The sequence below is a fragment of the Anomaloglossus baeobatrachus genome, chromosome 3 (genome assembly GCF_048569485.1).
Source record: "Anomaloglossus baeobatrachus isolate aAnoBae1 chromosome 3, aAnoBae1.hap1, whole genome shotgun sequence".
NCBI classification, from domain to species: domain Eukaryota; kingdom Metazoa; phylum Chordata; class Amphibia; order Anura; family Aromobatidae; genus Anomaloglossus; species Anomaloglossus baeobatrachus.
In genome coordinates, this window is record NC_134355.1 from 268549020 (window position 1) to 268564801 (window position 15782).

A 15782-nucleotide genomic window follows, 5' to 3' on the forward strand; every position below is an offset into this window, starting at 1 on the left:
GCACATGCATGTATACACTGAACACACACACACTCTGCTGTATACTCACCCAGCGATGCGGTCCCCAGCGCTGTCCCCGCTTCCAACTCCACAAGGCACTGAATATTCAGTGAGTATAATGAGCGGGGTCAGGAGCGGGAGGCAGCAGAGCCGGAGACAGCATCGCTGGAGAGAGGTAAATATAGAAAATCTTTTTATTAAAAAGAACAGTGTTTTCTCCAGTACATGTCAAACTGACCATAGATCACATCAGTGTGCGATCCGTGTGACGTGCGGGACCAGGAGGGGTCACATGGTCCGTGTGAGTAACAGCAAATAACATGGGTATGTGTGGCATCAGTGTTAAAAACGAATATCACATGTACCTAAAACACGGACGTCTGAAACCGGCCTAAAGTTGACAATTTTCTAAAATGAACAATCACAAGTTCATTAAAGTTCATCATCTCATTAAACAATGATGTAATTAGGTCCTCCATATTTTCATTGAATCTTTGTATTGTCTAACTCACTGTTTGTTTATGAAGGGGTATACTATATACAGTACTGGGTAAAACGGAGTTAATTATTTTAGTCTGGGCCTCTAAAACCACCCCAATTTCTCATGCGGCCCCATGGGAAAATTAATTGCCCACCCCTGATCTATGTGATGACAGGCGTATCTCACCAATACCATTCATTCTAGGAGGCAAAAACTGTAATGTGAAAATTGAGCTTGTTCAAGGATTTATCAATAATGGCTGCCCATGTAATGTATTTGCATACTGGTCAGCCAACAAGAGTTAAGGGGGCTTTACACGCAACGACATCACTAACGAGATGTCGTTGGGGGTCACGGAATTCATGACGCACATCAGACCTCGTTAGCGACGTCACTGCGTGTAAAACGTATCAACAACCGCTAACGATCAAAAATACTCACCTAATCGTTGATCGTTCACACGTCGTTCTAATCCCAAATATCATTGCTGTTGCAGGACGCAGGTTGTTTGTCGTTCCTCAGGCAGCACACATCGCTACGTGTGACACCCCAGGAACGAGGAACAACTCCTTACCTACGTCCTCCGGCAACGAGGTAGGCGTCACTTTCTTTCGGCTGATCTCCGCCCCTCCGCTACTATTGGATGGCTGCAGTGTGACGTCGCTGTGACGCCGCACAAACCGCCCCCTTAGAAAGAATGCGGTTCGACCGGCCACAGCGACGTCGCTAGGCAGGTAAGTACGTGTGACGGGTCCTAGCGATGTTGTGCGCCACGGGCAGCGATTTGCCCGTGACGCACAACTGACGGGGGCGGGTGCTTTCACCAGCAACATTGCTAGCAATGTCGCTACGTGTTAAGCAGTCTTTACTCTTACAGGGCAACTTTCCATTCTGGCCTTTATGGCAAAGTCATCAATGTTTTTTTTTTCTTCCAAGACCGTTTCTCAAAAAATCACGGACAGACAACTGTTTTATGGACAGATTAGAGGACTATAATAAATCAGTAAGATTATAAGTGATTCATGTCTACAGATCATAAATACTATTTGAAGATGCTAGCTGCATTCACTGTGAACTGTAAAAGGATGATAAATACAGTGGAACCTTGGTTTACGAGAACAATTTTTTCTAGGAGTGTGCTTGTAAACCAAGTTACTAGTCTAGCAAAGCAAGATTTCACATAGGAAATCATTGGAATGCAGACAATTTGTTCCACAACTTATTCAACGACCCATCCTGGTCCCCTATTGTGCCATTCCACACATGCACAAACACACACCAACACACACAAATACACAGAAAGTCACACAAACATACACAAACGCACATATTATGCTCACCTTACCTTCTGCTCCATCGGCGGCCTCCTGGTTCTTGTAGTTCGCCGGTACAGGATGTGTATCGGGTAACCATCGTGACCGATGCCGGACCTCCCGCTGCCAGCACGCTGATGTCAAAGGCATGAGCCGCTTGCCTCTGATTGGCCAGCGCGCTGCCTTTGAGTAGTGGCTGACAGCAGAAGTTCCTCCATCGTCGCAATGGTTACCCGATACATATCCTGTACCGGCGAACTACAAGAACCAGGAGGCCAGCGAGGGAATAGAAGGTAAGGTGAGCATAATATATGTGTGTGTGCGTGTGTTTGTTTGTGCGTGTTTGTGTGTGTTTGTGCGGACTGCAAGAGTGGTTAAGAACGCGATGAAAGTACGGAATCGTAAGTGTGCTCATACAGCAAAGCTTGCTCGTAAACTGAGTTACAAATTTACAGCAAGCTTTGCTCATATAGTGAAATACTCGCACACCAAGTTACTCGTAAAGTGAGGTTCCACTGTACTGACATTAAAATCTGTACAGGTCTCTCCAGCACATCAATTTTTAGTTACGTAAAGGGAAAAAAAATGCCCTATTTTTATGGATTGTCCATAAATTTCTGGACGGTTGGCAAACCAGCTTTATTTTCCGGAGTCTTTATGGGAACATGTGGACAGAGGTTAAACTGATGAAAGGAGCCCTACACAGGAAAATAGGTGGCACACTCTGAGGAACAGGTTAATATGGCAATATGGGTGCACATTGTAGGCTGGGTTGGCTTCTTCCCACTGACAGTGCAAAAAGGGAATATTGTCTTCTGTTTGTCAAGTTATGGGGGTAATAGCAAAAAGATTTCTTAGAAAAAATAACTCTAATAGAAACTTGCATTTTATATGTTAGAACATAACATAGAACAACAAAGAGCAGGAAAAGCATTTAGGCAAACACATGGCAATACTCACTAATAAGCATTGTAATAAGAGGTAGACACTGGCCCTCAGGGGTGCCCCAGTAGCCAGACTCTCCAAGCATGTTCCGGTCCAGGATTTGATGATACAGCTCCTCGATCCAAGCCTGGGAGAACACAATGACTACTCCACTGGACTGGACCTGCTTCATGAATTCCTTCTGTGGAACGAAACATACAATATATAGAATGTAATCAATGGACATAAACTTGTATTAACTAAATGTTAGAAGCCTACAAACTCAAGATCATCGCTCCTCAATCACGGACTCACCGGCCACGAATGGCCTTCACCTCCATGCATTTGTCCAGTTGGCTAAGGACCAAGACTGCAGAGAGATCACAGCAGAGCTGAAACTTGGCCCAGGCTCAGAGCCTTACTACCAGTCTTTGGCACCAGGGTCAGGATCATAAATCAGGCAACTGATACCAGTAAGCACTGGAGAACTAGTAACATATCACTGCCCTTTTCGCTCTAATCTTGTCGGTCAATCTGTATGCTTTTATTTGGCTGGTCCTACTTTTTTAAAATCTGTGTGTGACAATCCCTAAAAAAGTATCAGTCAGGCTAGATTCTGAACTGTAATAAGTGAGATAGCAGCACATGGAAGCCACACATCGCTGGATCCAGGAGTCCATATTTATATGGGAGTCAGAGCATAGCGGTCAACAAAAGGATGAAACAACTGACAGCTAATCATATGCAGGGGAAGCCTAAGGGGTACTTCTCACATAACGAGATCGCTAGATCGCTGCTGAGTCACAGTTTTTGTGACGTAATAGGGGTCTCAACAGCCATCTCGTTATGTGTGACACTAAGCAGCAACCTGGGACCTGCTGTGAAATCGCTGATCGTTACACACTGTTCTGGTTTATTTTCTTCAAAGGCCATGTCCTGCTGGGCAGGACGCATCGCTATGTTTGACACTGTGTGACAGGGTCCCAATGACAGCAGAGATCATTATACAAGTCGCTACTGCAACCTGTATCGTTACTGAGTCGTTGGTAAGGTCTGACTGTGTGACATCTCACCAGCGACCTCCCAGCGACTTACCAGCGATCCTTATCAGGTCGCATCGTTTTCGGGATCGCTTTAGCCTTTGACACAGAATCTGACTCTTAAAATGTAGCATTCTGAAAGGTGATTTACGTATTTATTTTTGCTCAATTTTTTTTATATATATTTTGCAAGACAGCTGTAGCCATTCATTCCAACAAAATTCCTCATTAGGGCTTTTTTGTGGAAACAATAAAAGGGATTTTCTGGATTGATAAACCTCTCTTCCCAGGCGCAGTCTGTATTAAATAAACTGACCTTTACTTACCTTCCCCAGGCCCAATGCTGAGTGTCCGCCACTGCTCCCGGTGTCTGACAGTGTCTGCACTCATGTCATGTCAACAGTGCTGCAGCCAATCAGTGATCTCAGTGGTTTTGAGGAGCTTGTGTCGTCAACTCGGGCAAAGCCGCTGAGCTTCAAGATTGACAGCGCTGCAGCTGATCAGGGTGCTCAGCAGCTCTGCCTGAGATGACGGCACAAGCTGCTCAGATCCTGCCGACTCACTGATTAGCTGCAGTACTTTCATCATGATGTCCATGCTACACACAATAAAACATACCGAGAGTAACATTGGAGACTCAGAGGATGAGGTAGGGGTGGGAGAGAGGACATGAAAGTTTAATGAATTTGGGTGGTTGAACATGCAATTATAATGAATTTAGAGAGTAGCAGGAGCACAGAGGTGGGGGGCAGAGGAACCAGGAGAGTGATTGCTAATGAATTGAGTATAGTGGCTAATTAAATTTTTTATTATGTGTGGGAAAACTGGCTAATTATAGTTAATGAGGGGCCCAGTGCTGACTTACCAATTTATATTTTAAATGATAGTGGATTGTACAATGGCTAATTATATATTAAATGGCATGGGGTGTATCTGTAATAAGTGGTGCAGCGTAGAGGATTTTTAATTCAGGAAACAAATACAAATGTGCAAATATGTGTGTTTGTATGTAGGTATATACATATACACATACACAGTACAGACCAAAAGTCTGGACACACCTCATTCAAAGAGTTTTTTTTATTTTCAGGACTTTGAAAATTGTAGATTCACATTGAAGGCATCAAAACTATGAATTAAAACATGTGGAATGAAATACTTAAAAAAGTGTGAAACAGCTGAAATATGTTTTATATTCTAGGTTCTTCAAAGTAGCCACCTTTTGCTTTCATTACTACTTTGCACAGTAGTGGCATTGTCTTGATGAGCTTCAAGAGGTAGTCACCAGAAATGGTTTTCCAACAGTCTTGAAGGAGTTCCCAGAGATGCTTAACACTTGTTGGCCCTTTTGGCTTCACTCTGCGGTCCAGCTAACCCCAAACCATCTCGATTGGGTTCAGGTCTGGTGACTGTGGAAACCAGGTCATCTGGCGTAGCACCCCATCACTCTCCTTCTTAGTCAAATAGCCCTTACACAGCCTGGAGATGTGTTTGGGGTCATTGTCCTGTTGAAAAATTAATGATGGCCCAACTAAACGCAAACCGGATGGAATAGCACGCCGCTGCAAGATGCTGTGGTAGCCATGCTGGTTCTGTATGCCTTCAATTTTGAATAAATCCCCAACAGTGTCACCAGCAAAGCACCCCCACACCATCACACCTCCTCCTCCATGCTTCACGGTGGGAACCAGCCATGTAGAGTCCATCCGTTCACCTTTTCTACAAAGACACGGTGGTTGGATCCAAAGATCTCAAATTTGGACTCATCAGACCAAAGCACAGATTCCCACTGGTCTAATGTCCATTCATTGTGTTCTTTAGCCCAAACAAGTCTCTTCTGCTTGTTGCCTGTCCTTAGCAGTGGTTTGATAGCAGCTATTTTTCCATGAAGGCCTGCTGCACAAAGTCTCCTCTTAACAATTGTTCTAGAGATGAGAAGGTGTGTCCAAACTTTTGGTGTGTACTGTATATATATATATATATCAAGATGATCCAGAGGAAGAAAGAAGGTCGCACTCCATAGGAATCTCAATGTTGTTCCATCTTTTTATTCACATTGCATGCATACTTATCAATCTCAGTAATCCAGATATGACTGAGATATCTATGGATATAACTGACAACGGTATTATAGCGGGGAGGGAAGATGCCTCAACGTTTTTTAGTTGTTGCAACGATAAAGTGAACTTGGAAGTCATGGGCAATAAAAGCCTGGAATCACGAATTATGTCTCTTGCAGAGAAGGAAATTAATTTATTTTGGACTGTGCAGTCATTAAGGTCAGGACAGTCAGCGTGTGCCATGAGTCTTAAGAATTGTGAAACAAATTTCATTCTATCAGGACGATATCACCTTTAAAAGGGAATGGGACAATGCACAGCAGGAGTGCTCTATGAAATTTCTCCAGATTGTATTAGTTAAAAACGAGGAGGAGCATGTTAAAGTAACTAACGAACTTTTAACACTAAGAAAGGAATTAGAAAGCCGCATTACGGAAGATGCCTGGAAAACCTTTTTGATTAAATTGGATAAGAAATTACTACCGCTACAAGCACAAATAAAAGAAAGAAAGAGAGAAAAATACATCAGAGACAAGATGGACTATGATAATCAGCAAGTTTTTTCCTGGAATAAGTCTCGGTCTTCAACTGTTAACTTTAGGAGACCTTTTTCAAGGAATCCTAACAGGAATATGAATAAGAAAAAATGTGCATGGACCACGGATTCCGACTCCAGTGGGGATGAGGAGTTCGTGGTCAGGCACAAAAAATCATTACCAGTTGCCGTCTCTCAGGCTCCCTCCTCGTCTGCCGCCCCTTTAGAAAGCGGGTTAGGAGGGGTGGCAGACGGGGAAGGAGAGGGGATACCCAATCCTGGGAAGCGAAAACAGGTGTCCTGGAGGACATAAAAAATCATGTATCACCTGATGGGGCTTATGCCCAGTCGGACGAGCTCATGCCTTCTGAAAAAAATGCTGAATATGTACATACTGTGTTTAACATATAGAAGAACGAGGCTCCTGTATATGTCTGCAACCGCAGAATAAAAAGTTTCGTGTAACTGACAGAGTGAGCTGCCGCCTCGTTCTTCTATATGCTGGATCTCTGAATTCTTTTCATGCTGCTCGCTGAGCACCACTCTGCAAGGCACTATCCACACAGGCGCACGTGCATTCCTGGAACAGCTGAACCATAAAACCTGTGAGTACAGCTCCACTGCCCGGCAGATCTGCTCTGCAGTGCCCGATCTTGCTTTGTTTACATACTGTGTTTAACTTAACATCTTTTTCCCTTACAGCCGATATGTATTCTGTGCTCAGGAAGGGGTTAAATTTCTGCCTACCTGAGAGCTTCAATTTAACTGATTTTCGGATAGATCTTTATAAGGGCTGCAGGAAACTGCACCTTAGAAAATACTATAATACCCAGAAAAAAAGTAATCAATCATCTACGATAGGAGAGCTGCAGTGTTGGGTGGGCCCCCTTGGCTTCTTTGGAGGCCAAGGGGACACACCCCTTTCTGGAGAAAGAAGTACATCTACTCCTCAGCTTGGCAAACCCTGTTCCTGATCTGGTAGATCCTGCGGTAAAAAATCTTGATTATAATCTATCTAACCCTTTCAGAAAGGGTCTAAAATCTACGTTTTTTCCCCCATCTACTCCGGGCAATAATATAGATTTATTCCAGGAATTAGTAATAAGAGATCTAGAGGCCCTCAGATACTCACCGCCCACAAGTAACTTAACCCAAAAAGAACTAAAGGCCCTCAAGGTTCTGCAGAGCAATCGGGAAATAATAATCAGAAGGGCCAACAAGGGGGGGCGCCATAGTCTTTCTGACAAAAAAAGCATATCAAAACGAGTCTGAAAGACAACTAAATAATACCGTGTTTATAAGAAAATTGTCTAGCGATCCGACATGGCTATACGTAAAACAGCTGAGAGACTTTCTATTTAAATGGGTGGACAATAAAATTCTAACAAAAAGTACTGCAGAAAAATTACTACCTGTATACCCAAAGAAAACACATTGGTATTATCTACCGAAAGTGCATAAAGACTTAGGGTACCTTCACACTTAGCGATGCAGCAGCGATCCGACCAGCGATCTGACCTGGTCAGGATCGCTGCTGCATCGCTACATGGTCGCTGGTGAGCTGTCAAACAGGCAGATCTCACCAGCGACCAGTGAACAGCCCCCAGCCAGCAGCGACGTGCAAGCGACGCTGCGCTTGCACGGAGCTGCCGTCTGGAAGCTGCGGAGACTGGTAACTAAGGTAAACATCGGGTATGGTTACCCGATGTTTACATTAGTTACCAGCGCACACCGCTTAGCTGTGTGTGCAGGGAGCAGGGAGCCGCGCACACTGAGCGCTGGCTCCTTGCTCTCCTAGCTGCTGTACACATCGGGTTAATTAACCCGATGTGTACAGCAGCTACATGTGCAGAGAGCCGGAGCCGCAGCGTGAGAGCTGCAGAGGCTGGCAATTAAGGTAAATATCGGGTAACCACCTTGGTTACCCGATGTTTATCTTGGTTACAAGCTTACCTTAGCTGTCAGACGCCGGCTCCTGCTCCCTGCTCGCTTCATTTGTCGCTCTCTCGCTGTCACACACAGCGATCTGTGTGTCACAGCGGGAGAGCGCCTTTGAAGAAAACGAACCAGGGCTGTGTGTAACGAGCAGCGATCTCGCAGCAGGGGCCAGATCGCTGCTCAGTGTCACACACAGCGAGATCGCTAATGAGGTCACTGCTGCGTCACAAAAAGCGTGACTCAGCAGCGATCTCGGCAGTGAGCTCGCTGTGTGTGAAGCACCCCTTAGTCGCCCCCCCCCGGCCTCCCAATAATTTCGGGCATAGGATCTGTGACCGAACCCCTATCACAGTATCTTGAATGGCTCTTGAAGCCACTGGCTAAAATGATTCCCTCTTATGTTAGGGATACAGGTGACTTCGTAGAGATGCTGGATGACTTTCAGTGGCAGAGTGGGTTTCAGTTATATATATATATATATATATATATATATATATATATAGTACAGACCAAAAGTTTGGACACACCTTCTCATCTCTAGAACAACTATTAAGAGGAGACTTTGTGCAGAGTTAGCTGCACTGATAACCATGCCCCTGAAAATGAAAAGAAGGGAATTTTGTTTACTTACCGTAAATTCCTTTTCTTCTAGCTCCAATTGGGAGACCCAGACAATTGGGTGTATAGGCTATGCCTCCGGAGGCCGCACAAAGTATTACACTAAAAGTGTAAAGCCCCGCCCCTTCTGCCTATACACCCCCCGTGCTCCCACGGGCTCCTCAGTTTTGGTGCAAAAGCAAGAAGGAGGAAAAAAATTATAAACTGGTTTAAAGTAAATTCAATCCGAAGGAATATCGGAGAACTGAAACCATTCAACATGAACAACATGTGTACACAAAAAAACTGGGGCGGGTGCTGGGTCTCCCAATTGGAGCTAGAAGAAAAGGAATTTACGGTAAGTAAACAAAATTCCCTTCTTCTTTGTCGCTCCATTGGGAGACCCAGACAATTGGGACGTCCAAAAGCAGTCCCTGGGTGGGTAAATAATACCTCATAATAGAGCCGTTAGGGCTCCGTCCTACAGGTGGGCAACCGCCGCCTGAAGGACTCGCCTACCTAGGCTGGCATCCGCCGAAGCATAGGTATGCACCTGATAGTGTTTCGTGAAAATGTGCAGGCTCGACCAGGTAGCCGCCTGACACACCTGCTGAGCCGTAGCCTGGTGCCTCAAAGCCCAGGACGCACCCACGGCTCTGGTAGAATGGGCCTTCAGCCCTGAGGGAACCGGAAGCCCAGCAGAACGGTAAGCTTCGAGAATTGGTTCCTTGATCCACCGAGCCAGGGTTGATTTGGAAGCCTGTGACCCTTTACGCTGGCCAGCGACAAGGACAAAGAGTGCATCCGAGCGGCGCAGGGGCGCCGTACGAGAAATGTAGAGTCTGAGTGCTCTCACCAGATCTAACAAGTGCAAATCCTTTTCACATTGGTGAATTGGATGAGGGCAAAAAGAGGGTAAGGAGATATCCTGATTGAGATGAAAAGGGGATACCACCTTAGGTAGAAATTCCGGAACCGGACGCAGAACCACCTTGTCCTGGTGAAACACCAGGAAAGGGGCTTTGCATGACAATGCTGCTAGCTCAGACACTCTCCGAAGTGAAGTGACTGCTACTAGGAAAACCACTTTCTGCGAAAGGCGTGCGAGAGAAATATCCCTCATTGGCTCGAACGGTGGTTTCTGAAGAACCATCAGCACCCTGTTCAGATCCCAGGGTTCCAACGGACGTTTGTAAGGAGGGACGATGTGACAAACCCCCTGCAGGAACGTGCGTACCTGTGGAAGTCTGGCCAAGCGCTTCTGAAAAAACACAGAGAGCGCAGAGACTTGTCCCTTAAGGGAGCCAAGCGACAAACCCTTTTCCAATCCGGACTGAAGAAAGGACAGAAAAGTGGGCAAGGCAAATGGCCAGGGAGAAAAACCCTGATCAGAGCACCATGACAGGAATATTTTCCACGTCCTGTGGTAGATCTTGGCGGACGTTGGTTTCCTAGCCTGTCTCATAGTGGCAATGACCTCTTGAGATAATCCTGAAGACGCTAAGATCCAGGACTCAATGGCCACACAGTCAGGTTGAGGGCCGCAGAATTCAGATGGAAAAACGGCCCTTGAGACAGCAAGTCTGGTCGGTCTGGTAGTGCCCACGGTTGGCCGACCGTGAGATGCCACAGATCCGGGTACCACGACCTCCTCGGCCAGTCTGGAGCGACGAGGATGGCGCGGCGGCAGTCGGCCCTGATCTTGCGTAACACTCTGGGCAACAGTGCCAGCGGAGGAAACACATAAGGGAGTTGAAACTGCGACCAATCCTGAACTAAGGCGTCTGCCGCCAGAGCTCTGTGATCGTGAGAACGTGCCATGAATGCCGTGACCTTGTTGTTGTGCCGGGACGCCATTAGGTCGACGTCCGGCATCCCCCAGCGGCAACATATCTCCTGAAACACGTCCGGGTGAAGGGACCATTCCCCTGCGTCCATGCCCTGGCGACTGAGAAAATCTGCTTCCCGGTTTTCCACGCCCGGGATGTGAACTGCGGAGATGGTGGAGGCCGTGGCTTCCACCCACATCAAAATCCGCCGGACTTCCTGGAAGGCTTGCCGACTGCGTGTTCCTCCTTGGTGGTTGATGTAAGCCACCGCTGTGGAGTTGTCCGACTGAATTCGGATCTGCTTGCCTTCCAGCCACTGCTGGAACGCTTTTAGGGCTAGATACACTGCCCTGATCTCCAGAACATTGATCTGAAGTGAGGACTCTTGCCGAGTCCACGTACCCTGAGCCCTGTGGTGGAGAAAAACTGCTCCCCACCCTGACAGACTCGCGTCCGTCGTGACCACCGCCCAGGATGGGGGTAGGAAGGATTTCCCCTTCGATAATGAAGTGGGATGAAGCCACCACCGAAGGGGAGCTTTGGTTGCCTGAGAGAGGGAGACGTTCCTGTCGAGGGACGTCGGCTTCCTGTCCCATTTGCGTAGGATGTCCCATTGAAGAGGACGCAGGTGAAACTGCGCGAAAGGGACTGCCTCCATTGCTGCCACCATCTTCCCCAGGAAGTGCATGAGGCGCCTCAAGGGGTGTGACTGACCTTGAAGGAGAGATTGCACCCCCGTCTGTAGTGAACGCTGCTTGTTCAGCGGAAGCTTCACTATCGCTGAGAGGGTATGAAACTCCATGCCAAGATATGTCAGCGATTGGGCCGGTGTCAGATTTGACTTTGGAAAATTGATGATCCACCCGAAACTCTGGAGAGTCTCCAGAGTAGCGGTGAGGCTGTGCTGGCATGCCTCTTGAGAGGGAGCCTTGACCAGCAGATCGTCTAAGTAAGGGATCACCGAGTGACCCTGAGAGTGGAGGACCGCAACTACTGCAGCCATGACCTTGGTGAAAACCCGTGGGGCTGTCGCCAGGCCGAACGGCAGTGCCACGAACTGAAGGTGTTCGTCTCCTATGGCGAAGCGCAGGAAGCGCTGATGCTCTGGAGCAATCGGTACGTGGAGATAAGCATCCTTGATATCGATCGATGCAAGGAAAATCTCCTTGGGACATTGAGGCGATGACGGAGCGGAGGGATTCCATCCGGAACCGCCTGGCCTTTACGTGTTTGTTGAGCAGTTTTAGGTCCAGGACAGGACGGAAAGACCCGTCCTTCTTTGGAACCACAAACAGGTTGGAGTAAAAACCGTGACCCTATTGCTGAAGAGGAACAGGGACCACCACTCCTTCTGTCTTCAGAGTGCCCAGCGCCTGCAGAAGAGCATCGGCTCGCTCGCGAGGCGGAGATGTTCTGAAAAATCGAGTCGGAGGACGAGAGCTGAACTCTATCCTGTAACCGTGAGACAGAATGTCTCTCACCCAACGATCTTTTACCTGTGGCAGCCAAATGTCGGAAAAGCGGGAGAGCCTGCCACCGACCGAGGATGCGGTGTGAGGAGGCCGCCTTGGTAGCGGCACCTCCGGCGGTCTTTTTAGGGCGTGACTTAGACCGCCATGGATCGGAGTTCCTCTGATCCTTCTGAGGCCTTTTGTACGAGGAGAATTGGGACCTGCCCGCACCCCGAAAGGACCGAAACCTCGACTGTCCCCTCCTCTGTTGGGGTAATTTTGGTTTGGCCTGGGGTAAGGATGTTTCCTTTCCCTTGGATTGTTTGATGATTTCATCCAGCCTCTCACCAAACAAACGGTCGCCAGAAAATGGCAAACCGGTTAAGCACTTTTTGGAAGCCGAATCTGCCTTCCATTCCCGTAGCCACAAGGCCCTGCGTATTGCCACCGAATTGTCGGCTGCAACCGCCGTACGGCTCGCAGAGTCCAGGACAGCATTAATAGCGTAGGACGCAAATGCCGACGTTTGAGAAGTTATGGACGCCACTTGCGGCGCAGACGTACGTGTGAGTGCGTCAATTTGCGCTTGACCCGCTGCAATAGCTTGGAGTGCCCATACGGCTGCGAATGCTGGAGCAAAAGACGCGCCGATAGCTTCATAGATGGATTTCAACCAGAGCTCCATCTGTCTGTCAGTGGCATCCTTGAGCGAAGCCCCATCTTCAACTGCAACTATGGATCTAGCCGCCAGTCTGGAGATTGGAGGATCCACCTTGGGACACCGAGTCCAGCCCTTGACCACGTCAGGGGGGAAGGGATAACGTGTATCCTTAAGGCGCTTGGAAAAACGCTTATCTGGACAAACTCGGTGTTTCTGGACTGCCTCTCTGAAGTCGGAGTGATCCAGAAACATACTCGTTGTACGCTTGGGGAACCTGAAACGGAATTTCTCCTGCTGAGAGGCTGACTCCTCCACTGGAGGAGCCGAGGGAGAAATATCCAACATTTGATGTATGGACGCGATAAGATCATTCACTACGGCGTCACCATCCGGAGTATCAAGGTTGAGAGCGGCCTCAGGATCAGAATCCTGATCAGCTACCTCTGCTTCATCATACAGAGAGCCCTCCCTCTGAGACCCTGAACAATGTGATGAGGTCGAGGGGATTTCCCAGCGAGCTCGCTTAGGCGGTCTGGGGCTGCGGTCCGTGTCAGAGACCTCACCCTGGGATCTATGAGACACCCCGGGGGAACATTGTTGTTCCAACTGAGGGGAACCAGGGGGCAATGATTCCACAGTGCCCATGGTCTGAGATACCGGTCTGGACTGCAAAGCTTCTAGAATCTTAGCCATAGTCTCAGAAAGTCTGTCAGTAAAAACTGCAAACTCCGTCCCTGTCACCTGGACAGTGTTAGCTGGTGGTTCCCCCTGGGCCCCCCTTAGCAGAGGCTCCGGCTGAGCAAGTGCCACAGGGGCCGAGCAGTGCACACAATGAGGGTCAGTGGAACCTGCCGGTAGCGAGGTCGTACATGCGGCGCAGGCAGCATAGTAAGCCTGTGTTTTGGCACCCCTGCTTCTTGTGGGCGCCATGCTGTTGTCTCCCCTGAGCAACACAATAGGGTATATAGCCAGAAATCAACCGTGCACCATACAGTGTAAAGTATAGCCTATAAACCTATAATCTATAATTACACTTCTGCACAAGTGGGGCCAGCACCACAGGTGCTGCTTACCGCCCGCTTAAAGCGGTTGTGTGGCCACCAGAATCCCTGCCTGGGTCCCCCAGAGCTTGTCTCCCCTCTGCAGCGTCAGAGGAGCTGACAGGAATGGCTGCTGGCGTCCTGAGGAGAGGAGGGAGCCGTGGGCGTGACCCAGAAAGTGCGGGAACTGGTGCCCCACTGTGCACAGTGGGGGGGTGGAGTATGCAAAGCATGCTCCAGCCCTCAGTGCTGCCGTCCTGTACAGCGTCCCGCCCTTCCCCTGACTGGCAGGGCTGGGGGCGGGAAGAAAAAGAGACTAGGCCGCAAAAGCCGGGGACTCGAGTTATAAGCGCGGCCGCCGTATAAGCGCGGTCAGCGCGGAAGTCCCCGGCGCACTAACAGTCCCAGCCGCGCCGCAGTGATAACAATGGCAGCGGCGGTCAGCGCGGTAGTCCCCATACACTAACACACTCAGCGACGCTGCAGTGTGTAATGGCACAAACGCGGTCAGCGCCGCGGTCCCCGGTGCACTAGCACACCCAGCAATGCTGGAGTGTTGCTGTGCGCGGTCCCCACGGGGACACAGAGTACCTCAAAGTAGCAGGGCCATGTCCCTGAACGATACTCGGCTCCTATCCAGCAGAGTCCTCAGGAGCTGTGGATGGAGCACGGTCTCAGTGCCTGGAGACCGATTAGGATCCCACTTCACCCAGAGCCCTAAGGGGGATGGGGAAGGAAAACAGCATGTGGGCTCCAGCCTCCGTACCCGCAATGGATACCTCAACCTTAACAACACCGCCGACAAGAGTGGGGTGAGAAGGGAGCATGCTGGGGGCCCTGTTAAGGGCCCTCTTTTCTTCCATCCGACATAGTCAGCAGCTGCTGCTGACTAAGCTGTGGAGCTATGCGTGCATGTCTGCCTCCTTCGCACAAAGCAAAAAACTGAGGAGCCCGTGGGAGCACGGGGGGTGTATAGGCAGAAGGGGAGGGGCTTTACACTTTTAGTGTAATACTTTGTGCGGCCTCCGGAGGCATAGCCTATACACCCAATTGTCTGGGTCTCCCAATGGAGCGACAAAGAAAGTTTTATATATATATATATATATATATATATACTAGAAGGTGGCCCGATTCTACGCATCGGGTATTCTAGAATTTACGTATTGTGTAGTTCATGTATGATTTTTGTTATATATATGTGCGGTATGTGCATATATTTGTGTGTGCAGCGTTGTCTGTGTGTGGGTGTCTGTGTAGGGCAGTTGTTTGTGGTTTCCAGTGTGTGTGTGTGGTGTGTTGTGCAGTGCGCGCGCGCGCGTGTGTGTGTGTTGGGGGGAGGTGTGCACTCTCCATCGTGCTCCATCCCCTATGCTGCGCACCCCTCATCGTGCTACATCTCCCATCCTGCGCACTCCCAAACGTGCTCCATCCGCCATGCTGCGCACTCCCAAACGTGCTCCATCCGCCATGCTGCGCACTCCCCATCGTGCTCCATTCCCCATGCTGCGCACTCCCCATCGTGCTCCATCCGCCACGCTGCGCACTCCCCATCGTGCTCCATCTCCCATGCTGCGCACTCCTAAACGTGCTCCATCCGCCATGCTGCGCACTCCCAAATGTGCTCCATCCACCATGCTGCGCACTCCCAAACGTGCTCCATCCGCCATACTCCACACTCCCCATCGTGCTCCATGCCCCATGCAGCGCACTCCCCATCGTGCTCTATCCCCTATGCTGCGCACCCCCCATCGTGCTCCATCATCTATGCTGCGCACTCCCAAACGTGCTCCATCCGCCATGCCGCGCACTCCCAAACGTGCTCCATCCGCCATGCTGCGCACTCCTAAACGTGCTCCATCCGCCATGCTGGGCACTCCTCATCGTGCTCCATCCCCCATGCAGTGCACTCCCTA

The 15782-nt window shown here is 49.2% G+C and overlaps 1 protein-coding gene across 1 annotated transcript in view; it reads right to left on the reverse strand.

Moving 5' to 3' along the window:
- The window catches only part of ARFGEF3 (ARFGEF family member 3), a 240922-nt gene that overhangs the window by 97806 nt on the left and 127334 nt on the right, over positions 1–15782 (reverse strand). The window contains exon 14 of the mRNA XM_075339833.1: positions 2755–2920. Coding sequence (XP_075195948.1) covers positions 2755–2920 — 166 coding nt within the window. The remainder of the gene's footprint in view (positions 1–2754; positions 2921–15782) is intronic.